The sequence below is a fragment of the Oncorhynchus kisutch genome, unplaced genomic scaffold (genome assembly GCF_002021735.2).
Source record: "Oncorhynchus kisutch isolate 150728-3 unplaced genomic scaffold, Okis_V2 Okis06b-Okis10b_hom, whole genome shotgun sequence".
NCBI lineage: Eukaryota > Metazoa > Chordata > Actinopteri > Salmoniformes > Salmonidae > Oncorhynchus > Oncorhynchus kisutch.
Genome location: NW_022261983.1, coordinates 9,079,671 through 9,107,163, shown reverse-complemented (window position 1 = coordinate 9,107,163; position 27,493 = coordinate 9,079,671). Strand labels below are relative to the sequence as shown.

The 27,493-nt window shown below is 42.2% G+C and overlaps 1 protein-coding gene across 1 annotated transcript; it reads right to left on the bottom strand.

Annotated features, from left to right (window-relative positions):
• Window positions 1-159: 159 nt before the first annotated feature.
• LOC109876472 (metalloproteinase inhibitor 2) lies at window positions 160-26,475 on the bottom strand. The gene is made up of 5 exons (XM_031813818.1): window positions 26,034-26,475; window positions 4,333-4,433; window positions 4,118-4,226; window positions 2,623-2,747; window positions 160-2,442 (listed from the first exon to the last, which is right to left on the bottom strand). Exons 1-5 carry the CDS (start codon window positions 26,161-26,163, stop codon window positions 2,245-2,247), a joined length of 663 nt encoding a protein of 220 aa, XP_031669678.1. The 5' UTR covers window positions 26,164-26,475; the 3' UTR covers window positions 160-2,244.
• Between the last annotated feature and the right edge of the window lie 1,018 nt (window positions 26,476-27,493).

Genomic DNA, 27,493 nt, shown 5'->3' with positions numbered 1-27,493 from the left:
AGATCTGTCAGCAGGAGGAGCCATTGTACCACCGTAAAAATTCAGCATGCCGAACAACTCAAATATGGGCATAATAATAATTATTATAAGATTGGGTGAAATATTGTGTCATATAAATTCTGCTGCACAATTGCTGAACAAGTAAATAAACACATCAGATGTATATCTAAACTTTTATTCGTATCGCCTGTCCAATGTCTGAAGATACCATACAGTCCCAATGACACAAGGAGTCATATGCATGCAAAAATATTCAGTTGCTTCTCCACAGTCTCATGTGGATCTAGCACGAGTCGTCCAATTTCATTCTACTTTTCTGCTAGTATTACATAAAGAGACACTTACTAATACAGAATTGATACCATGTACATTACAGGAGAATTTCATATTTTTTACGTGGATATACAAGTTTGGAGTTATATGATACAGTATCCCTGTCCTGTCGGCAAATGATTGATAAGTTATTATAGCAGTACAACATTGTGTTCAGTTTTTACTGAAGTAATACAACTGTAATTGTAGATGAACCTCTTGTAGAGGACGGGTCATGGTGAAGCAGAGCACCGGTAACCAACAAACTACTCTGACAGGCTGGGTTCAAACCCAGGTGTCCAATGCACCACAAGACTATGTTAGTCCGCTAAGCTAAAACCTTGGCAATAGCTTGGGGAGCTAATACAAGTCTTCAGTGGAGATTATGGCATGCTACAATATGGGTCTGATCTGTTTTGTGAAGTAACTACGTGTACTGTAAAGTGAACAGAAAACTGTGCCAAACATATTCCCTTTACCCCAATCACAATTCGAGAATATTCACACACAAAAAAGTTTGTGTTTTTTTACAAAGAACACATATAATTTGCAAAAAGGTATAACGAGTCTCCCAATTTTTCTAATGAAATATGTTCTTACACAGAGGCATTACACCAAGAGACAAAACAACCAAAGCAAAATATTATAATTATACCAGAACTAAACAAATATAAAATACGTACATAACAAAAAAATGGAAGATTCAATGACCTTGTTTTCAGACTGTACTGTGTGGCATGTGCAGTGTAGGTATATAGACATAGCAGCCAGGTTTACAGTCTCCGTTGCAGAGAAATCAACAAAGGGTTTTGTCCATAGTAAGACCTTAGATAAGCCAGTTAATATTATAATAGGAATGATGAAGCACTTCTAGTTATACGACACAGCACCTATTTTTTTTAGACCACTCCTGTCTAGTACATTAAAATGAACAGAATCTTTATCCCACCGAAGAATATACACCAAGAATAATATTATCAGACTTATGAAGCAAGGAAGAAAGAATCTGAGCAGCGGAGGCTGGTGGGAGGAACTATAGGAGGACGGGCTCATTGTCATGGCTGGAAAGGAATAAATGGAACGGTATCAAACCAGATGTTTGACTCGTTCAATTTATTCCATTTCAGCTATTATAATGAGCCCATCCTCCTATAGCTCCTCCCACTAGCCTCCACTGCATCTGAGTCATGTTTAATTTGGTCAATGACATTACAAAACTGAAGCCCTGGTTTCGACCTAAACTACTTCAGGGCTACGTTCAGGAGGCTAGTGTTGAATGTTGTAGGCAAAGGATGAATGTTGCAGATAGAAATGCCATGAATAGAGCTTACATGATTCCTTCCTTTATGTCAGAGAAACATGTTTGTTCTTCATGTATTTAAACATACGATCTGAACGTTCTACAATATTGTGCCCAGCTGAACATGCCCCAGGCTTTAGGATGGTATTTTTTAGGAATAATGTTCTATTTAGAAACACGACCACATCGGCCAACAACATTTTGATATCACCCTTTTGGGTTTCAATAACACCTTTGGTTCCAGTTTAAAAGCGAGCGACAAATGAACGGCACAAGATCAATTAATACTTGAAGCTCTATATTTGATTTGTAGTTTATTTTTATTGCACTTGTACAAGAAGTGACCAGTAAGCGCTTTTAGAGCGGTGAGGGGGTCAGAAAGTGCTGTTTTCTCCAGATTGTTGCTCTCTTGCATACGGACTATTTCCTGCAACCTGTCACCTGACCTCTCTATGTGACATCACAACTGGACAAGTCAATATGGGTCTTGTAATTCATTGTTATTAACTACTTCACTGATTCATTTAATCATAATTATTTGGATTTGTAGCTTTGTGTACTTTTGTTTTTTCCATGTATTAATTGCAGACATCTTTAGTCACTCTGAACAGTGAGTGGATGGCCTGAAGAGTTTAGGGGTCTTCAATATCCAGGAACTCCTTCTTGGGTGGTGCTATCCCCCTGTACCAGGCACAGGACCCATCGCTCCTATTGATACAGGCAAAGTGTTGGGCCTGGGGACCGCTGTGGCTCTTTTCCATCACCCAGTCCGTCCACAGACACTCCTCTGGGGCGCTGATCGTACAGGGGATGGAAGTGCAGCGGATGATCTGTGGATCGGAGCAGAAAGAGAGAAAGACCAAGATCACCGACTGATCATTACCCCAATTCTCTAGCGTTTGCCAATGTGACCAGAGTAATCTTTTTAAGAAAATGTGCTGTGTAAATATTGAACAAAACTGGTGTACTGTAATATTCCTATAATTCCCATCAAACACACCCACACACACCTTGCACTTGCAGCCACTCTCATAGCGTTGAGTCAAACTCTTCTTTTGTGTGGCACTCATGGCCTCCCAAGACTCAATAAAGTCACACAGTGTTACATGCATGGTTCCATCCGTCTCCAGCTTGCCTGCAGACAGAGGAGATAGTGAGTCTATGTCCCATAGAGAAAACATACTGATACAGACAGGAACACTGGAACTCTTCGAGTGGGTAACACTTTATAATAACTTGAATAAGCATTCATAAACTATTTATAACTAGTGTACATAAATACTTCAAATCAATTCATATTTCAATATTTATAAACATTTATAAGAATTATAAAATGGTTCATTCATAAGCATGTATAACATTTGTCATGATTCATTTAGAAATCTGCAGTTCCAACAATAACAAAGCAGACACCCCGCCACGGTTTTGGTAAAAAGCTGAGGGACGGGCTGAAGAAACGTAACCACCTCAAATTCATAGACAGAGCTATGGATGCAAACACTGACCATGCATGTGATTCAAATGAAAACAAGCTTGTATTTTGGGTTCTGATGGGGTACAACAGTTGAACTAAAGACATTACTAATATACAAGCTATATTCTTCAAGAATCAATGGGTATACATCATTAATTTAAAAACAAACATTTATTTAAAAAAAAAAGTTATTATAAATTAAAACCTGAAGTTGTACCAAAATGTATTGTTCTAAAGCACTTGTTTTCTCATACAGCATGCAGTCAGTGGGATGGTCAGCAGGATGGTCAGTAGGATGGTCAGCAGGATGGTCAGTAGGATGGTCAGCAGGATGGTCAGTGGGATGGTCAGCAGGATGGTCAGCAGGATGGTCAGTAGAATGGTCAGTGGGATGCAGTCAGTGGGATGGTCAGCAGGATGGTCAGTAGGATGGTCAGCAGGATGGTCAGTGGGATGGTCAGCAGGATGGTCAGTAGAATGGTCAGTGGGATGCAGTCAGTGGGATGGTCAGTAGGATGGTCAGTGGGATGGTCAGTAGGATGGTCAGTGGGATGGTCAGCAGGATGGTCAGTAGAATGGTCAGTGGGATGCAGTCAGTGGGATGGTCAGTAGGATGGTCAGTGGGATGGTCAGTAGGATGGTCAGTGGGATGGTCAGTAGGATGGTCAGTAGGATGGTCAGTGGGATGTTCAGTGGGATGGTCAGTAGGATGGTCAGTGGGATGGTCAGTAGGACGGTCAGTGGGATGGTCAGTGGGGTGGTCAGTGGGATGGTCAGTGGGATGGTCAGTGGGATGCAGTCAGCAGGATGGTCAGTAGGATGGTCAGTAGGATGGTCAGTGGGATGTTCAGTGGGATGGTCAGTAGGATGGTCAGTGGGATGTTCAGTGGGATGGTCAGTAGGATGGTCAGTGGGATGTTCAGTGGGATGGTCAGTAGGATGGTCAGTGGGATGGTCCTAATGCTGTAAGCATTTATTGGTAGTTGAACCAGTGCTGGCAATAGAGCTTGGTAACATAGTGAGAACCGCACCTGTGAAGAGATACTCCTTGTTGCCGTTGGTTTCCAGAGTAACGCCACAAACGGCTGAGGAGGGTGCAGTGAAGATGGCGTCGATATCCCGGTCAGGACCTTTGAACATCTATCCAATCACAAGGAGAGGAAGAGAAGGACCTATCAAACATGTCCATATGCAGGTCTGAACTTCACTGACTGCAGAAAGCACGTAATAAAAAGTCTGATCATACCTTGATCTGTTTGATGTCGTACTTGATCCTCTTGATGGTGTTGCCATAGACGTCATTACCAGCCTCAACCACTTTCTTTCCAACCACCTTGGCCCTGATCACTAGAAGAGCGGAAGAGAGGGAGACATGTTTAAACTCTACTGAAATAATCTATTTCCGTTTAACTGGTCAGTCAGACACTGACGGTTTAAGGGTGTTATGGGATGGAAGAGAACAACAGTAAAATGCTTTATAGACCCAGGTTTTTACCGTCTGTTCAGACTGTGCATAAGTTTAGACTGTTTAGGTGTAACATATTGGAGAGGTTTTGTTCCCAAACAGATGAAAGTCTGTTTCCCCTCCTGGTCCTCGGTTCCTCACTCTGATCGTTTGCTTCTCCTTTAATTCAACACTCCTGGTTTAACTATGCTGCCCTGTCTTTAATTCAACACTCCTGGTTTAACTATGCTGCCCTGCCTTTAATTCAACACTCCTGGTTTAACTATGCTGCCCTGTCTTTAATTCAACACTACTGGTTTAACTATGCTGCCCTGCCTTTAATTCAACACTCCTGGTTTAACTATGCTGCCCTGTCTTTAATTCAACACTACTGGTTTAACTATGCTGCCCTGTCTTTAATTCAACACTACTGGTTTAACTATGCTGCCCTGTCTTTAATTCAACACACCTGGTTTAACTATGCTGCCCTGTCTTTAATTCAACACACCTGGTTTAACTATGCTGCCCTGTCTTTAATTCAACACTCCTGGTTTAACTATGCTGCCCTGTCTTTAATTCAACACTACTGGTTTAACTATGCTGCCCTGCCTAATTCAACACACCTGGTTTAACTATGTTGCACTGCCTTTAATTCAACACGCCTGGTTTAACTATGTTGCACTGCCTTTAATTCAACACGCCTGGTTTAACTATGTTGCCCTGTCTGGTCTGCAGATGGTTCAGGTGCCAACCAGGTGCTGGTAGGAAGACTGAGGCACATGAGCGTTTCATCAGCTGTAATCTGAGAGAGGAATGTGCCTGGCCTGCTCTGAGGAAGCTAGTCAGCAATCTTTTGGAAAATTTAACCAGAATGCACGCATGCGCACAGGAAATCAGTCACACACTAGACGTTGTCACACACTGTCGGGCCCAGGCCCCTCCTCCCGAGCCCTCCGCCCATCAGTCTGGGTAGAAGGTGCTGACAGCGACACAAACCAGCCTCTCTTTTCTTCTTTCTCCTCATTTCAGTCTGATTCAGGAGATTTTTAAAGCATTTGTTGTTGGACAAGGAAGGAAGAAATAGGCAGAAAGGTTGGAGTGGAAAAACATGGTCCTTGCCAAACAGATGAACTTCCTCTGTAACGATGTTAAGTTCCCTCTATTCCACAACTGTCTGTCATCATTAGGACCCGTACACCACATAGATGTACTTGTTGCTTTATCACTGGAATTACAGTTTGTTTTTGTTTTGCAGACATCCTGATCCAATGAAATTACAGTAGACGGGTTTTTTTCTAATAGCTGTACCAGCTACTTAAAGGGGACACTACACTCCATTGTCAGAGTTTGCCAGAGGTTTACAGACCTTAAGATGGCTCCACATCCCCTGCAATCGGTTCGGCAGAGCCAACTATGCCTCAACCAAAAATACATTGAAAAGATAAGCACCACAAATACGGAAATGATATATGTATATATATGTGTATTTATGGATCTACACAATACATAGCCTGGGATGTGTATTTATGGATCTGACAAACTTAGACTTCAGAGTGTAATATCCCTTTAATATGAACATATCTTCTATTGGTTTTTAAAACCACAACTGTACCACTGCCTAGCAACAAACAAAGGGCAGTGTGGAAAACGCTGCTATGAATGAAAGATGAGGTTCACCTCAGTGCAGTCCAGCCCTAGCTGCATTCAGCTGTGAATCAGACTGGAGACTAATGTCAAACAGATGTTTACTTTGAGTCCAGTCGTCCAATTCCCCAAGGTGGCGACCGCAGGTACGGCTAAGAACAGTCTTTTAGGGAATTTATACTTTGTCTAAGAAGTATGAAGCATGTGCCTTAATTGGATTACAATACGGCCCGAGAATAACATTTCCTTTTAAGGTTTTACAGAGTCAAACTGTTGACAGGGAGAACGGAGAGGGAGGGACAAAAGAGAACGAGAGCGAGAGAGAGAGAATACTAGGAGATAGGATGTTGAGAGTGATGGAGGAATGTAGAATATCTCCAGGCAGGGAAACAGAGTTAAGGAGTGGCAGGAATAGCAATAATTCTGCAGTTGTGGAATCATCCTCATCACCATTTCATGTGTTTAGAAAGAGACAGGTCAGCAATACCAATACCATATGCTAGCAGTGACATTCAGAGAGAGAGGAGAGAGACAGGGGGCGAGATAGACAGGGGGAGAGAGAGACATGGGGAGAGAGAGACATGGGGAGAGAGAGACAGGGGAAGAGAGAGACAGGGGAAGAGAGAGAGAGCACGCAAGAGAGAAGCCAACAGGATCGACAGAGAGGGAGAAGTCAACTAAGATCAAGTTCATAGTCAGGAAAAAGCACTAAACTCTACCCAGGCTGCATGGTTTGCTGTGTGCATCAGAACAGCTCTGAGAGGGCAGCCCTCGCAGTCATACAGACTCTAACCACTGGGCACACACTGTTTGAATCAACATGGTTTCCTCGTCCTTTCAATTAAATGACATTGAACCAACGTGGAATAGAGATTGAATTGACGTCTGGGCCCAGTGGGTAAGGTCTACACACAGTCTCACTATAGTCTACACACAGTAGTGGGAAAAGTACCAAATTGTCAGACTTGAGTAAAAGGAAAGATACCTTAATAGAAAATGACTCAAGTAAAAGTGAAAGTCACCAAGTAAAACACTACTTGAGTAAAAAGTACATTATTTTCTTTAGGAATGTAGTGAAATAAAAGTTAAAGTAGTCAAAAATATAAATAGTAAAGTAAAGTACAGACAACAAAGAAAACTACATAAGTATTACTTTAAAGTATTTTTACTTATGTACTTTACACCACTGTCTGCACACAGTCTCACTATAGTCTACAAACAGTCTCACTATAGTCTACAAACAGTCTCAGACGGAAGCACAGAGCAACTTTTCTCTGAGGCCACACACACACACAACACCAAACATGCCCAGGGGACCCCACAGTACTGCACTGAGTGATCCTTGCAGAATGATCGACTCACGCACACCCCCTCTTTCCCTCTGTTCCACACTCTGCCATTCTGAAACACACAGCTGCTAGTGTTACAGCCCCATGGACAACCAGTGTAGGGAAACCCTCCTGCTCCTCCAGGGGGATTGGTGGTCATCCCCTTGACCGGTGTGCAGAAACAATCCTCACTGGCTGAGCAGGAATCAGACACCGGACACTTCTGCTTCCCTCCGATGGTAAAGTAAGTCAGGTGGAACGTTCCAAAGGCACCAAGCAAGGATATATTGACTGACTGGACTGTGGAGTGACACAGTTGTGCTGCGTCACTTGGATTGGTGGACAATGCTGTCGGTCTGAAATGTACTGTGAAACTAGTCTGCTCTTGGAAATGAGAGCTGGGTTCTGTGTACATGGCTAATACAGTACTCTCCTCATGTAATATATTTTTGTCCATTTGGTATTTCCTTTTGAAGATACACTAACATGATTGGATCGTGACATGTAATGTCCCTCTCCATTGAACCTGAGCAGATCATGAGTCCTACCATTTACACATTTAAACTCCTAACACCATCCGATTTTCCAATCACCAAACCTACAAAGAATTGACTGAGAAAGTCCAGAAACAAACTAATACATTTCATCTTCCTCAGGTTTAAATCCAAATGGTTTAACCTCTAGCTGCCACATGTATGTCTAACAGTGGGGATAAAAACACACGTCCTGTCTGAATGACCGGATGGTTACCAGTAGCCATCAGATTCATTACACTATAGAGCTGCTGGAACAGTGGGGCTGCTAATGGACGTCTTACAGTGGTTGTATGTGTCCCTTTGAGGCTGTGTTTGGTTGACACATTACATCAGTGTAATTGGATGGGAGATGTGATGCATGTTACAGTCTGCTTTCATTGGCCCTGTGCCATAACAACAGTGTACACTGTGTAGTCAACAAACACCACGCTCTGCCTGGCCCCCAAGGTGAGCCGAAATGAGGTACCACCATGCTGGAAGGGGGGGGGGGGGGGTACAGGCAGCACAGTATGGATGGACACTGAAAAGGGCACTCAAAAAAATAGGACTTAAACAAGGCCTTGATAAAGCCTGTTGAAAGATGTTCAAGGAGGGTAGATTTACCAGGAAGTGGCTCATCATAAACCAACTCCTTGTTCACTCTGACTGTCCCCCCTAAACTGAGTTAAAGGATGGTAGATTTACCAGGAAGTGGATCATCATAAACCAACTCCTTGTTCACTCTGACTGTCCCCCCTAAACTGAGTTAAAGGATGGTAGATTTACCAGGAAGTGGCTCATCATAAACCAACTCCTTGTTCACTCTGACTGCCCCCCCTAAACTGAGTTAAAGGATGGTAGATTTACCAGGAAGTGGCTCATCATAAACCAACTCCTTGTTCACTCTGACTGTCCCCCCTAAACTGAGTTAAAGGATGGAAGATTTACCAGGAAGTGGCTCATCATAAACCAACTCCTTGTTCACTCTGACTGTCCCCCCTAAACTGAGTTAAAGGATGGTAGATTTACCAGGAAGTGGCTCGTCATAAACCAACTCCTTGTTCACTCTGACTGTCCCCCCTAAACTGAGTTAAAGGATGGTAGATTTACCAGGAAGTGGCTCATCATAAACCAACTCCTTGTTCACTCTGACTGTCCCCCCTAAACTGAGTTAAAGGATGGTAGATTTACCAGGAAGTGGATCATCATAAACCAACTCCTTGTTCACTCTGACTGTCCCCCCTAAACTGAGTTAAAGGGTAAAACTTTACAATACGGTTACGGGTTTATAAAGGATTTATAATCAAATTAATTGTTGACTGTCAATTAAACAAGTTAGAACTCATTGATTGATAAAATTGTGAGACAATCATTCAAAAGAAGGAACACAAAGGGAGCACTCAATTATGGCTCTGGAAGATTCCAGTTACCCATTCAGTGTTACATTGTAAAACAGCATTTCCAAAACTCTTTCCATTTCAAGTTCATTTGTAATCTATGGGAAGGCTAAACTACTCATCCTAGTAACTTTCCCAGACTACTATGCAACTCCACCGTGCAGAGGTGAAACCTGGGAGAGTCCACTGAATGATGATTATGACTAACATGGAGTGTGTGGTGTGTGTTCATTTGCACACCAGTTGATTTGCGCTCGGTCTCAAGATAAAATCATTGTAGGAAATGCCAATGTTACCTGAAAACAGTTGACCATAGATAAAATCATTGTAGGAAATGCCAATGTTACCTGAAAACAGTTGACCATAGATAAAATCATTGTAGGAAATGCCAATGTTACCTGAAAACGGTTGACCATAGATAAAATCATTATAGGAAATGCCAATGTTACCTGAAAACGGTTGACCATAGATAAAATCATTATAGGAAATGCCAATGTTTACTGGAAACAAGATAACCAAAGGCTGTGAAAAGACAAGAATAATTATCTGGCAGGCTGCAACAAGATCAGGAGTGGTTGTGGAACAGAGTGTACTTTCTTTCACAAGCAACAAACGGACTAGTTGGGACACTTGCTTGGTCATCAGCAAACATTTTAGAACAATATGCAGATGGGAAAATGTCCATGCATGTCATTTAATTGTAGAGGAGGAGAAGGGTTCTGGTTCAGCCAGCGGCCGACAACTCCTGCTCTCTATTCCTGCCCTGTATTCCTGCTCTCTATTCCTGCTCTCTATTCCTGCTCTCAATTTCTGCTCTCTATTCCTGCTCTCTAAAGACTAACAAGACAGGCACTTCAGTGGGATCCACAGGGTTGGACATCGAGGAAGACATTGAGAAGAACCAATGAAGAAGGGATGAAGAACTAGGATTCACCTGGAATGAAGTTAAGGAAACTGATCTGAACTGGGTTTGCTGGAGATACACTGTTGAGGCTCTTTGCTCCACTAGGAGCTAAAATGATGAAGTCAAATCAAAAGAAAGACAGTAAATTACCATTTAGCAGATGCTTTTATCCAATCTAATCCTCATTCCATATACAGTATACCATTTAGCAGATGCTTTTATCCAATCTAATCCTCATTCCATATACAGTATACCATTTAGCAGATGCTTTTATCCAATCTAATCCTCATTCCATATACAGTATACCATTTAGCAGATGCTTTTATCCAATCTAATCCTCATTCCATATACAGTATACCATTTAGCAGATGCTTTTATCCAATCTAATCCTCATTCCATATACAGTATACCATTTAGCAGATGCTTTTATCCAATCTAATCCTCATTCCATATACAGTATACCATTTAGCAGATGCTTTTATCCAATCTAATCCTCATTCCATATACAGTATACCATTTAGCAGATGCTTTTATCCAATATAATCCTCATTCCATATACAGTATACCATTTAGCAGATGCTTTTATCCAATCTAATCCTCATTCCATATACAGTATACCATTTAGCAGATGCTTTTATCCAATCTAATCCTCATTCCATATACAGTATACCATTTAGCAGATGCTTTTATCCAATCTAATCCTCATTCCATATACAGTATACCATTTAGCAGATGCTTTTATCCAATCTAATCCTCATTCCATATACAGTATACCATTTAGCAGATGCTTTTATCCAATCTAATCCTCATTCCATATACAGTATACCATTTAGCAGATGCTTTTATCCAATCTAATCCTCATTCCATATACAGTATACCATTTAGCAGATGCTTTTATCCAATCTAATCCTCATTCCATATACAGTATACCATTTAGCAGATGCTTTTATCCAATCTAATCCTCATTCCATATACAGTATACCATTTAGCAGATGCTTTTATCCAATCTAATCCTCATTCCATATACAGTATACCATTTAGCAGATGCTTTTATCCAATCTAATCCTCATTCCATATACAGTATACCATTTAGCAGATGCTTTTATCCAATCTAATCCTCATTCCATATACAGTATACCATTTAGCAGATGCTTTTATCCAATCTAATCCTCATTCCATATACAGTATACCATTTAGCAGATGCTTTTATCCAATCTAATCCTCATTCCATATACAGTATACCATTTAGCAGATGCTTTTATCCAATCTAATCCTCATTCCATATACAGTATACCATTTAGCAGATGCTTTATCCAATCTAATCCTCATTCCATATACAGTATACCATTTATCAGATGCTTTTATCCAATCTAATCCTCATTCCATATACAGTATACCATTTATCAGATGCTTTTATCCAATCTAATCCTCATTCCATATACAGTATACCATTTAGCAGATGCTTTTATCCAATCTAATCCTCATTCCATATACAGTATACCATTTAGCAGATGCTTTTATCCAATCTAATCCTCATTCCATATACAGTATACCATTTAGCAGATGCTTTTATCCAATCTAATCCTCATTCCATATACAGTATACCATTTAGCAGATGCTTTTATCCAATCTAATCCTCATTCCATATACAGTATACCATTTAGCAGATGCTTTTATCCAATCTAATCCTCATTCCATATACAGTATACCATTTAGCAGATGCTTTTATCCAATCTAATCCTCATTCCATATACAGTATACCATTTAGCAGATGCTTTTATCCAATCTAATCCTCATTCCATATACAGTATACCATTTAGCAGATGCTTTTATCCAATCTAATCCTCATTCCATATACAGTATACCATTTAGCAGATGCTTTTATCCAATCTAATCCTCATTCCATATACAGTATACCATTTAGCAGATGCTTTTATCCAATCTAATCCTCATTCCATATACAGTATACCATTTAGCAGATGTTTTTATCCAATCTAATCCTTATTCCATATACAGTATACCATTTAGCAGATGCTTTTATCCAATCTAATCCTTATTCCATATACAGTATACCATTTAGCAGACGCTTTTATCCAATCTAATCCTTATTCCATATACAGTATACCATTTAGCAGACTCTTTTATCCAATCTAATCCTCATTCCATATACAGTATACCATTTAGCAGATGTTTTTATCCAATCTAATCCTTATTCCATATACAGTATACCATTTAGCAGACGCTTTTATCCAATCTAATCCTTATTCCATATACAGTATACCATTTAGCAGATGCTTTTATCCAATCTAATCCTCATTCCATATACAGTATACCATTTAGCAGACGCTTTTATCCAATCTAATCCTTATTCCATATACAGTATACCATTTAGCAGACTCTTTTATCCAATCTAATCCTCATTCCATATACAGTATACCATTTAGCAGACTCTTTTATCCAATCTAATCCTTATTCCATATACAGTATACCATTTAGCAGACTCTTTTATCCAATCTAATCCTCATTCCATATACAGTATACCATTTAGCACTCTTTTATCCAATCTAATCCTTATTCCATATACAGTATACCATTTAGCAGATGCTTTTATCCAATCTAATCCTTATTCCATATACAGTATACCATTTAGCAGACTCTTATCCAATCTAATCCATATTCCATATACAGTATACCATTTAGCAGACTCTTTTATCCAATCTAATCCTTATTCCATATACAGTATACCATTTAGCAGATGCTTTTATCCAAAGCGACTCAGTCATGTACCCATACATTTAATACGTATGGGTGGTTCTGATAATCGAACCCACTATCCTGATCTTGCAATCGCCATCCTCTACCAACTGAGCTTGCTCCCTCCGCAGCAATGCCAAATTCATCAATCCACTCAAACCAAACAATTAGCTCTCACGTCAAGTGTTCCCCATTGTGTCCCTCAATCATTTTGGAGAATCTACTAGGAATGAAATCTAATGGTTGTCCATAAACTCAACAGGAACTGTCCTCAGGGAATTGTGTGTTGCATGTCTTCACACCTCTTCACTAACTGAAATATAAACCCTTAAATCTGGTTTATGGTACATTTCTCTGAAACGTCAAGTATAGCTCCTCATGTTGTAGTGCTGCCAAAGACCCTCAACCGTCCTGTCTTACCATACTGCACAGGACAGACTGTATCAGTCCTCATCCGTCCTGTCTCACCATACCACACAGGACAGACTGCATCAGTCCTCATCTGTCCTGTCTTACCATACTACACAGGACAGACTGCATCAGTCCTCATCTGTCCTGTCTTACCATACTACACAGGACAGACTGCATCAGTCCTCATCTGTCCTGTCTTACCATACTACACAGGACAGACTGCATCAGTCCTCATCCGTCCTGTCTTACCATACTACACAGGACAGACTGCATCAGTCCTCATCCGTCCTGTCTTAACATACTACACAGGACAGACTGCATCAGTCCTCATCCGTCCTGTCTTACCATACTACACAGGACAGACTGCATCAGTCCTCATCCGCCCTGTCTTACCATACTACACAGGACAGACTGCATCAGTCCTCATCCGTCCTGCCTTAACATACTACACAGGACAGACTGTATCAGTCCTCATCCGTCCTGTCTTACCATACTACACAGGACAGACTGTATCAGTCCTCATCCGTCCTGTCTTACCATACTACACAGGACAGACTGCATCAGTCCTCATCCGCCCTGTCTTACCATACTACGCAGGACAGACTGTATCATTCCTCATCCGTCCTGTCTTACCATACTACACAGGACATACTGCATCAGTCCTCATCCGTCCTGTCTTACCATACTACACAGGACAGACTGTATCAGTCCTCATCCGTCCTGTCTACCATACTACACAGGACAGACTGTATCAGTGCTTGAAGTAGAATGAAAAGGTGCCGGTCCGCTTTCATTTCACAATGCCGGTATTCATGTTTTACAGCGACTAACCTAGAGGTGTCGATACTCAGGCAGTTAAATTCTGGTAAAGTGCTGGTAAGCCTGATGAACACTGTCCCAATTCAAGCACTCGTCTGCGTTAGCTATCCGCTCAAGACTTCAAAAGCATGGAAATATCATCTCACTTAGTAGAATGAACAACCGTTAGCCAACCTATCCACGTGATAAACAAACAGCCCAGCCAAACCCTGAGTACATAAGGAGCTGTTGTGATGTCAAAGCTGGTGCAGATTTTTGCTTTGGACAGAAAAGGATGTGGTTTTAATGGTATCGTCTGTTGACACAGCTTGCAGCAGGGCCTGTCTTCAGAGCAGAAACCAGTCAGCCTACTTTTTTCAGATCCCAAAAGGTTTGCATTCCTTTTCCCAAAATGTCTCCATAGGTACACACCCCTCCAACTAGAAGCAATACGAGGCAGGCAGTGGACTGCTTGGTCAAATGCATGACTGGCATAACATCTGATCGTCGAGCGGCATCGAAGGGCTCCGTAACCGGTCAGCCCTGATGGGAGGAATTCAATTGATGTGGATGGAAATGGATTTGCTTCTGGTCAATCCCTTCTCATGATTGAATAAACTGTCTGGAGATGCCAATTAGAAGAAGACTTCCAGTATATTCAGTACATGGCGTTGTTATCGCAGTAGTCCGCAAGGAGTGAACAGGATATCAAGGTCATACTCTTCAGTACATGGCGTTGTTATCGCAGTAGTCCACAAGGAGCGAACAGGATATCAAGGTCATACTCTTCAGTACATGGCGTTGTTATCGCAGTAGTCCACAAGGAGCGAACAGGATATCAAGGTCATACGCTTCAGTACATGGCGTTGTTATCGCAGTAGACCACAAGGAGCGAACAGGATATCAAGGTCATACTCTTCAGTACATGGCGTTGTTATCGCAGTAGTCCACAAGGAGCGAACAGGATATCAAGGTCATACTCTTCAGTACATGGCGTTGTTATCGCAGTAGTCCCCAAGGAGCGAACAGGATATCAAGGTCATACGCTTCAGTACATGGCGTTGTTATCGCAGTAGTCCACAAGGAGCGAACAGGATATCAAGGTCATACGCTTCAGTACATGTCAGACAGACAATGAAATACTCCTGGGATTGACTGTCCACCTCTGCCTAAAGACAACAAAAGGTACCAAGTGGCCTTGGTGGTCTAGCTACAGAACATAGACCTACCAGTGTCAGCATGGGTTCAAATGTCACCTGCTGCCTGTGACATTAGTGATGGGCTGGGTCGATACAGTTACATACCGGGATACTATTTTTAATGATATATCGTGTCGTTTTGACTAGATCGCAATATTATTTTTGCGCTACTTGGCTGTACTTGCACCAAAACACCAGTGTTTTCAGCACTTTTATTTCCATGACTGATCAAACCTCGTTTTCTCACGGCTCTCTCTTGTCCCTCTGCAGAAGACAAATGGTGAGCAATATTTTTGGAGCATCAAAACACAATAAAATCACAGTATCGAAATGCAATACATACAGAATTGTGAAAATCACAAAACATATCGTATCGGCACCTAAGTATGGTGATAATATTGTATCACGACGTCCCTGGCAATTCCCAGCCCTGTGCGACACACTCGCTTCCTATCTTTCCTACTCCCCCTACTGTCCTCTGTCCAGTAGAAGACAAATACTGAAGCTCCTTTAAAGAAAGTGACCGAAGGCACCGTCCCTCCTCTTGCCTGCCACCCCACCACACCAACCTACAATGGACCACACGGAAACTAGGTTGACACAGTGTCATTCATGCCAGTCACCTCTACTGAGAGGGCAGGAGGTCCCAAATTAAACCTCTTGCGTTAAGAAATGCAATGTATCCTGAAGACAGGGACCAGCACCAAACTAGTACACCAGGCCAAATGAGGTCAACTCTGAAGCAGGCCAAGGATTTACTTCATCAGAATGGTTTGAGTATAAAAATACCCCTTCATCATAGCTTAGCCCGTTAATGGCATCGGGAAAATTACAAAGAATATTGTCTGGTTTTCACTGCTGAAAATCGACCAAGGAATTTCCAGAGATGAAAAGTCCTTCCAGAGGTTATGGGTTTACACAGCTGGGTTTTAAAAGGCAGTGTGTGCCAGAGACTTTCTCAACAGGTTCAGATGCTTGGTCGTGCTCTTCATTGGCCCTCGATTTCCTCATTTCCATCAGACGGGATGACAAGGCCATTGCAATGTCACCACGTTGCCAACTTCAAGGCATCGTTGTGCAATAGCAAAGCAAACAGTGTCCAGTGTTCACATACTAGAAGCCGTTGACAGTGAAATAGCCCATTCTGACCATGGTTTGTGCATTTCACAGCATAGTTGGGCTCAATTCCGTTTCAATCCAGTCAATTCAGGAAGTAAACTAAAAGCACTAATCTTCCACAAATTGGAATTGTAGTTTACTTTCTGATTTGACTGAATGGAAATAGGATTGACTCCAACCCTGATTCACAGCCTTTTAGAGTCAATGAAATGAAAGTGCAATGAAAAGACCGTTGTACTTTTGACTTTAAACCTAAACCTTATTCTGCTGCACTAATCTCATAAACATGATTGTGTTTCTACATCAAACGAGCAAAAGGACAACATAGGAATAAAGTGGAATCATATGACACAGGTTCTACGCCCATCGCATATTTTGTATTTATTTTTTATTTAACCTTAATTTAACTAAGCAAGTCATTTAAGAACCAATTCTTATTTACAATGACGGCCTACCCTGGCTAAACCCAGACAACGCTGGGCCAATTGTGTGCCTCCCTATGGGACTCCCAATCACGACTGGATGTGATACAGCCTGGATTTGAACCAAAGACTGTAATGATGCCTCTTGCACTGAGATGCAGTGCCTTAGACCGCTAGACTCGGGAGCCCAGGGGCTACAGTCCATTTCAGATTAGAAAGGAGGACCCAGGAGTGATCTGCCCAACTATGCCTCTCTACCAGACTAACTCAACGCATTTAACACACGCTTCGACAATAACCACACCATGACATGCGTGAGGCCCCAGAGGACTGGGGGATCTCGCTCTCCGAGGTCGACTTGAATAAGGTCTTTAATCAGCTCCACACTCGCAAGGCAGTGGGGCCGGATGGTTTTCCAGGGCGCGTTCTCAGAGCATGAGCAGATCAGCTGGCAGGCATATTCACTGTCCTTTTCAACCTCCCCATTCCTGTTCCATCATTCCTGTTCCACCATTCCTGTTCCACCATTCCTGTTCCACCATTCCTGTTCCATCATTCCTGTTCCCAAGAACTCTAAGGCTTCATGCTACAACGACTACCGCCCTGTAGCCCTCACATCTAATCATCAAGTGCTTTAACAGGCTGGTTATGGCACACATCAACTCCATCATCCCAGACCCACTGCAATATGCATACCGCCCCAACAAAGTCATAGACGATACAATCTCCTTTGCACTCCACACTGCCCTCACCCACCTAGGCAAGAGGAATACCTACAGTACCAGTCAAAAGTTTGGACACACCTACTCATTCAAGGGTTTCTTTATTTTTCTACATTGTAGAATAATAGTGAAGACATCAAAACTATGAAATAACACATATGGAATCATTTAGTAAACAAAAAAGTGTTAAACAAATCAAAATATATTTCATATTTGAGATTCTTCAAAGTAGCCACCCTTTGCCTTGATGACAGCTTTGCACACTTGACATAATAATAGAAAATAGTACAAACAAAGAAAAAGCCTTGAATGAGTAGATGTGTCCAAACTGTATGTGAGAATGCTATTCATTGACTACCACCATTCCTGTCACCAAGCTTAGGACCCTGGGACTGAACACCTCCCTCTGCAACTGGATCCTGGACTTCCTGATGGTTCGAACCCAGGTAATGAGGGTAGGCAACATCACCGCCGTTACCCTGACCCTCAACACAGGGGCCCCACAGGGGTGTGTGCTTAGTCCTCTCTTGTACTCTCTGTTCACCCACGACTGCGTGGCCGTGCCCGACTCCAACACCATCATCAAGTTTGATGACAAGCCGACGGTGGTAGGCCTGAGCACCAGCAACGATGAGACAGCCTACAAGGAGAAGGTCAGTGACCTTGGCGGTGTGGTGCCAGGACAACAGCCTTTTCCTTAATGTGACTAAGACCAAGGAGCTGATTGTGGACTACTGGAAACAGGGGGCCGAGCACGCCCCCATCCACATCTACGGGGCTGCAGTGGAGCGGGTCAAGAACTTCAAGTTCCTCGATGTCCAAATCACTAAGAAACTTAAAATGGTCCACACACGCACGCGCACAGTCATGAAGAAGGAGTGACAGGGCCTCTCCCCCCTCAGGAGGGTGAAAAAGTTTGGTATGGGCCCTCAAATCCTGAAAAAAGTATCCAGTGGCACCATCGAGAGCATCTTGACTGGCTGCATCACTGCTTGGTATGGCACTCTACAAACTCACTCACACCGACACTCCAACACACACATAACATGCACACATATTTATACTGACTACACACACACACACACACATAATTTATGCTGCTGCTACTCTGTTTATCATACATCCTGACCCCTATACATATCTACCTCTATCACTCCAGTATCCCTGCACATTGGACATATGGTATTGGAACTGACTCTGTATATACTGTACTGCAGCTTCTTACTTTCTCATGTTCATCTTATGTTCACCGTATGTTATTTTTAATACTACATTGATACTGAATACTGCATTGTTGGGTTTAGAGCTCGCAAGAAAGGCATTTCACTGTCCTTGTGCACATGCTATTAAAACGTGAAACTCTACGAGCTCTGGTGCCATTGCAACCTATAGCAGAGAAATGGTGGAATAAGTAGAATAAGTAAACTGCTGTATATACACACCACAGACTGAGCCAGCTCACAACCATGAAGAAAGTCCCTAAAAAAACGGTATTTAAACATCAAGACAAGCCGGTCACTGTTTAGAGATTCTCGTTAGCATAAGTTAGTTATGTAAAGACAAGTAACCCAAACAGGCAGTGGTCTGTACCTGATCAAATCAGAAGAGAAAGAGGCCCAGAAACAGATCCTCGTCAGGGGAAACCAAAGGTTTGGCCTAATATGACTAAATCAAATACAATTTGATCAAATACTATTTTATTGGTCGCAGACACATGTTTAGCAGATGTTATTGCGGGTGTACTGAAATGTTTGTGTTCCCAGCTCCAACAGTGCAGTAGTAACTAACAATTCACAACAATACACAAGTAAAAGGAATATTAGGATGAGCAATGTGTGAGTGGAGTTGATTCAAATACAGTAGACGTAGTGGGATTCCCTGGTTCTTTAAAGAACATATACAGTCATTAGCCTTCAGGCCGGACGTGGATGCTGTAGTACATTCTTAGAAAAAGAAAAGTGCTACCTAAAAGGGTTCTTCGGCTGTCCCCATAGGAGAACCCTTTGAAGAACCCCTTTTGGTTCCAGGTAGAACCTTTTTGGGTTCCAAATAGAACCCTTCAAACAGAGAGTTTTACATGAAACCCAAAAGGGTTCAACCTGGAACCAAAAAGGGTTCCCCTATGTGTACAACCGAAGAAACCTTTTGGAATCCTTTTCTCTAAGAGGGCACTGGGTCGTGTTCACAAGTCATGAAACCAAAGAAAACTGTCTGAAACGGGGAGGAAGGTCTCTACTACCTAAACTTGTCAAATAAGAAACACTCATTTTCTTTTTCCGTTGCACAATGTTTCGCCACGGTGGCCTAATGAACGTGAGCGACCCTGCCTGGACCTCACACCAAAGCCCATGTTTCCCAGATTCCATTTGCCACACAGGCTAGCAGTAGTAACTATACAGTAGTAATAGTGGCTGCAGTGGAAGGCATCTATCATCTGTAGTTGTTGTTCTGGTGGTTTAGGCTGGACCAGGGTAGAACCCGTCCAGGGTTCTAGAGTTCTTAATTCCACTCTTTTACCTTTAGATCTGTGTGTATTGTTGTGAATTGTTAGATATTATTGCACTGTTGGAGCTGGGAACATAAGCATTTCGCTACACCCGCAATAACATCTGCAAAACATGTATATGCGACCAATAAAATGTGATTTGATAGAGTAGAAGGTCCCAGAATAACAGTTCTCAGTCACAACACAGTGGATTGTGCTACTCGACTCCCAACATCTTGCCTGTTCATGGTACACTTTGATGACCAATACAAGGATCTGGCCAGAGAACCATCCATAGTAGAGCTCACAACAAACAGTATTTACCCACAATGCAGTACACACGCTTTGTTTATTTGTATCTGCCTGTATGGATGTTAACATCACAACAGCAATGACAGCACCTTTGAAAGAACAGATGACTTTAAATGGATACATTTCAATCATATTTTGACCTTGTTAAATCCACTATGAGCCAGGCATAGGTCAGTCACATTCCACAGAATTAACAACTATCCTGTGTTTATTTCACAAGAACAGACGCTGGAATATTGTTAGCTGGTTGTGTTTGAGAATATCTCCCTTCATGTGACACTAAGGTGATTTAAATGATCTGGAGAAGAACATGGGTCTGAGTGTCTGGTACAGTAGCTGCTGCTATAAGACTACTCTATAGAGGGCACAGTGTCTGGTACAGTAGCTGCTGATATAAGACTACTCTATAGAGGGTACAGTAGCTGCTGCTATAAGACTACTCTATAGAGGGCACAGTGTCTGGTACAGTAGCTGCTGCTATAAGACTACTCTATAGAGGGCACAGTGTCTGGTACAGTAGCTGCTGCTATAAGACTACTCTATAGAGGGCACAGTGTCTGGTACAGTAGCTGCTGCTATAAGACTACTCTATAGAGGGCACAGTGTCTGGTACAGTAGCTGCTGCTATAAGACTACTCTATAGAGGGTACAGTAGCTGCTGCTATAAGACTACTCTATAGAGGGCACAGTAGCTGCTGATATAAGACTACTCTATAGAGGGTACAGTAGCTGCTGATATAAGACTACTCTATAGAGGGTACAGTAGCTGCTGATATAAGACTACTCTATAGAGGGTACAGTAGCTGCTGCTATAAGACTACTCTATAGAGGGTACAGTAGCTGCTGATATAAGACTACTCTATAGAGGATACAGTAGCTGCTGCTATAAGACTACTCTATAGAGGGCACAGTGTCTGGTACAGTAGCTGCTGCTATAAGACTACTCTATAGAGGGCACAGTGTCTGGTACAGTAGCTGCTGCTATAAGACTACTCTATAGAGGGCACAGTGTCTGGTACAGTAGCTGCTGCTATAAGACTACTCTATAGAGGGCACAGTGTCTGGTACAGTAGCTGCTGCTATAAGACTACTCTATAGAGGGCACAGTGTCTGGTACAGTAGCTGCTGCTATAAGACTACTCTATAGAGGGTACAGTAGCTGCTGCTATAAGACTACTCTATAGAGGGTACAGTAGCTGCTGCTATAAGACTACTCTATAGAGGGCACAGCGTCTGGTACAGTAGCTGCTGCTATAAGACTACTCTATAGAGGGCACAGTGTCTGGTACAGTAGCTGCTGCTATAAGACTACTCTATAGAGGGCACAGTGTCTGGTACAGTAGCTGCTGCTATAAGACTACTCTATAGAGGGCACAGTGTCTGGTACAGTAGCTGCTGCTATAAGACTACTCTATAGAGGGCACAGTGTCTGGTACAGTAGCTGCTGCTATAAGACTACTCTATAGAGGGCACAGTGTCTGGTACAGTAGCTGCTGCTATAAGACTACTCTATAGAGGGCACAGTGTCTGGTACAGTAGCTGCTGCTATAAGACTACTCTATAGAGGGCACAGTGTCTGGTACAGTAGCTGCTGCTATAAGACTACTCTATAGAGGATACAGTAGCTGCTGCTATAAGACTACTCTATAGAGGGCACAGTGTCTGGTACAGTAGCTGCTGCTATAAGACTACTCTATAGAGGGCACAGTGTCTGGTACAGTAGCTGCTGCTATAAGACTACTCTATAGAGGATACAGTAGCTGCTGCTATAAGACTACTCTATAGAGGGCACAGTGTCTGGTACAGTAGCTGCTGCTATAAGACTACTCTATATAGGGCACAGAGGGTACAGTAGCTGCTGATATAAGACTACTCTATAGAGGGTACAGTAGCTGCTGATATAAGACTACTCTATAGAGGGTACAGTAGCTGCTGATATAAGACTACTCTATAGAGGGTACAGTAGCTGCTGATATAAGACTACTCTATAGAGGGTACAGTAGCTGCTGCTATAAGACTACTCTATAGAGGGCACAGTAGCTGCTGCTATAAGACTACTCTATAGAGGGCACAGTGTCTGGTACAGTAGCTGCTGCTATAAGACTACTCTATAGAGGGCACAGTGTCTGGTACAGTAGCTGCTGCTATAAGACTACTCTATAGAGGGCACAGTGTCTGGTACAGTAGCTGCTGCTATAAGACTACTCTATAGAGGGCACAGTAGCTGCTGCTATAAGACTACTCTATAGAGGGCACAGTAGCTGCTGCTATAAGACTACTCTATAGAGGGCACAGTGTCTGGTACAGTAGCTGCTGATATAAGACTACTCTATAGAGGGTACAGTAGCTGCTGATATAAGACTACTCTATAGAGGGTACAGTAGCTGCTGATATGAGACTACTCTATAGAGGGTACAGTAGCTGCTGATATAAGACTACTCTATAGAGGGTACAGTAGCTGCTGATATAAGACTACTCTATAGAGGGTACAGTAGCTGCTGATATAAGACTACTCTATAGAGGGTACAGTAGCTGCTGCTATAAGACTACTCTATAGAGGGCACAGTAGCTGCTGCTATAAGACTACTCTATAGAGGGTACAGTAGCTGCTGATATAAGACTACTCTATAGAGGGTACAGTAGCTGCTGATATAAGACTACTCTATAGAGGGTACAGTAGCTGCTGATATAAGACTACTCTATAGAGGGTACAGTAGCTGCTGATATAAGACTACTCTATAGAGGGTACAGTAGCTGCTGCTATAAGACTACTCTATAGAGGGTACAGTAGCTGCTGCTATAAGACTACTCTATAGAGGGCACAGTAGCTGCTGCTATAAGACTACTCTATAGAGGGCACAGTGTCTGGTACAGTAGCTGCTGATATAAGACTACTCTATAGAGGGTACAGTAGCTGCTGCTATAAGACTACTCTATAGAGGGTACAGTAGCTGCTGATATAAGACTACTCTATAGAGGGCACAGTAGCTGCTGATATAAGACTACTCTATAGAGGGTACAGTAGCTGCTGCTATAAGACTACTCTATAGAGGGTACAGTAGCTGCTGCTATAAGACTACTCTATAGAGGGTACAGTAGCTGCTGCTATAAGACTACTCTATAGAGGGCACAGTAGCTGCTGCTATAAGACTACTCTATAGAGGGCACAGTGTCTGGTACAGTAGCTGCTGCTCTAAGACTACTCTATAGAGGGCACAGTGTCTGGTACAGTAGCTGCTGCTATAAGACTACTCTATAGAGGGCACAGTGTCTGGTACAGTAGCTGCTGCTATAAGACTACTCTATAGAGGGCACAGTAGCTGCTGCTATAAGACTACTCTATAGAGGGCACAGTATCTGCTGCTATAAGACTACTCTATAGAGGGCACAGTGTCTGGTACAGTAGCTGCTGATATAAGACTACTCTATAGAGGGTACAGTAGCTGCTGATATAAGACTACTCTATAGAGGGTACAGTAGCTGCTGATATAAGACTACTCTATAGAGGGTACAGTAGCTGCTGATATAAGACTACTCTATAGAGGGTACAGTAGCTGCTGATATAAGACTACTCTATAGAGGGTACAGTAGCTGCTGATATAAGACTACTCTATAGAGGGTACAGTAGCTGCTGCTATAAGACTACTCTATAGAGGGTACAGTAGCTGCTGCTATAAGACTACTCTATAGAGGGCACAGTGTCTGGTACAGTAGCTGCTGCTATAAGACTACTCTATAGAGGGCACAGTAGCTGCTGATATAAGACTACTCTATAGAGGGTACAGTAGCTGCTGATATAAGACTACTCTATAGAGGGTACAGTAGCTGCTGATATAAGACTACTCTATAGAGGGTACAGTAGCTGCTGCTATAAGACTACTCTATAGAGGGTACAGTAGCTGCTGCTATAAGACTACTCTATAGAGGGCACAGTAGCTGCTGCTATAAGACTACTCTATAGAGGGCACAGTGTCTGGTACAGTAGCTGCTGATATAAGACTACTCTATAGAGGGTACAGTAGCTGCTGCTATAAGACTACTCTATAGAGGGTACAGTAGCTGCTGATATAAGACTACTCTATAGAGGGCACAGTAGCTGCTGATATAAGACTACTCTATAGAGGGTACAGTAGCTGCTGCTATAAGACTACTCTATAGAGGGTACAGTAGCTGCTGATATAAGACTACTCTATAGAGGGTACAGTAGCTGCTGCTATAAGACTACTCTATAGAGGGTACAGTAGCTGCTGCTATAAGACTACTCTATAGAGGGTACAGTAGCTGCTGATATAAGACTACTCTATAGAGGGTACAGTAGCTGCTGATATAAGACTACTCTATAGAGGGTACAGTAGCTGCTGCTATAAGACTACTCTATAGAGGGTACAGTAGCTGCTGCTATAAGACTACTCTATAGAGGGTACAGTAGCTGCTGCTATAAGACTACTCTATAGAGGGTACAGTAGCTGCTGATATAAGACTACTCTATAGAGGGTACAGTAGCTGCTGATATAAGACTACTCTATAGAGGGTACAGTAGCTGCTGATATAAGACTACTCTATAGAGGGCACAGTAGCTGCTGCTATAAGACTACTCTATAGAGGGTACAGTAGCTGCTGCTATAAGACTACTCTATAGAGGGCACAGTAGCTGCTGCTATAAGACTACTCTATAGAGGGTACAGTAGCTGCTGATATAAGACTACTCTATAGAGGGCACAGTAGCTGCTGCTATAAGACTACTCTATAGAGGGTACAGTAGCTGCTGATATAAGACTACTCTATAGAGGGTACAGTAGCTGCTGATATAAGACTACTCTATAGAGGGCACAAAAGAGTATGTGAAGTATTGGATAATTTCATGTTGAATTGAACATTTGTTTTGAAGCAAAGTGCTGTGTGTGTACGTGTGTGTGGTGTGAGAGAGAGGTCCACCCATCACCGTTCCCTCTTGTATTCCCAGTATGTTGTAAATAAAGCAGGCCATCCATCTTAAATAGTGAAACAAATGAACTGTCCAAGATTATTGATATAACCCTACCACTATTATTTGATTTTCATAATAGTCTACACCAAGAAGTCTACACTACAACTGAGTGCCTTGGGCTGAATGTAGGAAAATATTCATTTTACATTTTGGTGCATATCATTTAGCTTTTGGACAAATAACAATGAATCTGAAGGCATAATGTAGGCCTATAGCAACATAGAACACTTGGTGTAGAAAACCTACAGGAGGGCAGCTATCCAGGAACAGGGTTTGAGAACCCTGGCTGTAGCCCGTTTTATTGTTGCCTACTTAATTATGCAAATAATTGTGTGAGAATACGTAAATATAGGCCTAATGATCATGGCATGAAAATTATACAAAGTTACAACGACCACAGACATTTCTGTATGATGCGCAAAAATGTGCGCATCATACACTTGATACAGTGTAGTAGCATATCTATCAACATGTGAAGAGAAACAAATGTTGCCAAAATTGCTTACCGACGTCTGCATTGCAAAAAGCCTGTTGAGGATGCGCAGGGGAGCAACTGCAAGCTTCTGCGATGTCTTCGACCCGCCAGAGGAACAGAACGACCAGAGTAATGAAACAACTGCTTATGGACCAAGTCATTTCGGAAACGAATTATTCTACTGTCGACTGTATGGAAAAATCGATCAATCTATCGCGTGGAGGGAAAATGTTTACCCCACGGCAGCTAAAGAACAGAAACACAAATATATATTCAGTCCCAAGCTTTTCAGGTCGTGAAGTCGATTGTTTCGCCAAATATCACAAAAGGATCGCACTAATGAAAGTGTGACATGTAAACTACACTAGAACATTGCCCTTTCCCTTCTAGACTGTTCCAGACTGACAGACACCTAGAAATCTGTTTTCCTTGCCTTTTATGGTGGGCTGTGAGCTCCTCCCCCAGTCAGGACCAAACCAGTGGCAGGCAGGCTGAGCATTCTATAAAACAGCAGATTAATGTTGAATGAGCTCTAGTAACAATGAGGTTGCTTTTCATCAACAGGCTAGGCTTACATAATGTGTCTAAGAGTCTAGCCAACATTATGTATATCTTTATATGTAGGCTATGAAGTCTCAGTTTCCATACCTTATGTATCCTCATGGCATTATCTAAATATGTGACTTGAATAAAGGTTGGATTTAGGCCTAGGCTACTCCGAAATAACAAGTCACTAATTCCAAACATGTACTATCTGATGTCTACAACCTTTTAAAATAGCGCCTGCTCTTGTCTTGTGATTTTCTATAAGCATTTATCCACAACCGATGGCCAACTTTGCTGTACTTTTTCCCAAGTTCAAATATCTCTCGGTGTGCTTCCACAGCCCTGTGTTGTTACTGTATAGTGAGTAACAACACAGCCCTGTATAGTGAGTAACAACACAGCCCTGTATAGTGAGTAACAACACAGCCCTGTATAGTGAGTAACAACACAGCCCTGTATAGTGAGTAACAACAAAGCCCTGTATAGTGAGTAACAACACAGCCCTGTATAGTGAGTAACAACACAGCCCTGTATAGTGAGTAACAACACAGCCCTGTATAGTGAGTAACAACACAGCCCTGTATAGTGAGTAACAACACAGCCCTGTATAGTGAGTAACAACACAGCCCTGTATAGTGAGTAACAACACAGCCCTGTATAGTGAGTAACAACACAGCCCTGTATAGTGAGTAACAACACAGCCCTGTATAGTGAGTAACAACACAGCCCTGTATAGTGAGTAACAACACAGCCCTGTATAGTGAGTAACAACACAGCCCTGTATAGTGAGTAACAACACAGCCCTGTATAGTGAGTAACAACACAGCCCTGTATAGTGAGTAACAACACAGCCCTGTATAGTGAGTAACAACACAGCCCTGTATAGTGAGTAACAACACAGCCCTGTATAGTGAGTAACAACAAAGCCCTGTATAGTGAGTAACA

Bases quoted from the DNA above. Each gene is read 5' to 3' on its own strand.
- LOC109876472 (XM_031813818.1), bottom strand. From the start codon at position 26,163: ATGACTTGGTCCATAAGCAGTTGTTTCATTACTCTGGTCGTTCTGTTC. The intron at 2,748-4,117 runs GTGCGGTTCTCA...CTCTGTCTGCAG, and splicing joins CAAGGAGTATCTCTTCACAG to GCAAGCTGGAGACGGATGGA. The intron at 2,443-2,622 runs GTGTGTGTGGGT...TCCGATCCACAG, and splicing joins AGAGTGGCTGCAAGTGCAAG to ATCATCCGCTGCACTTCCAT.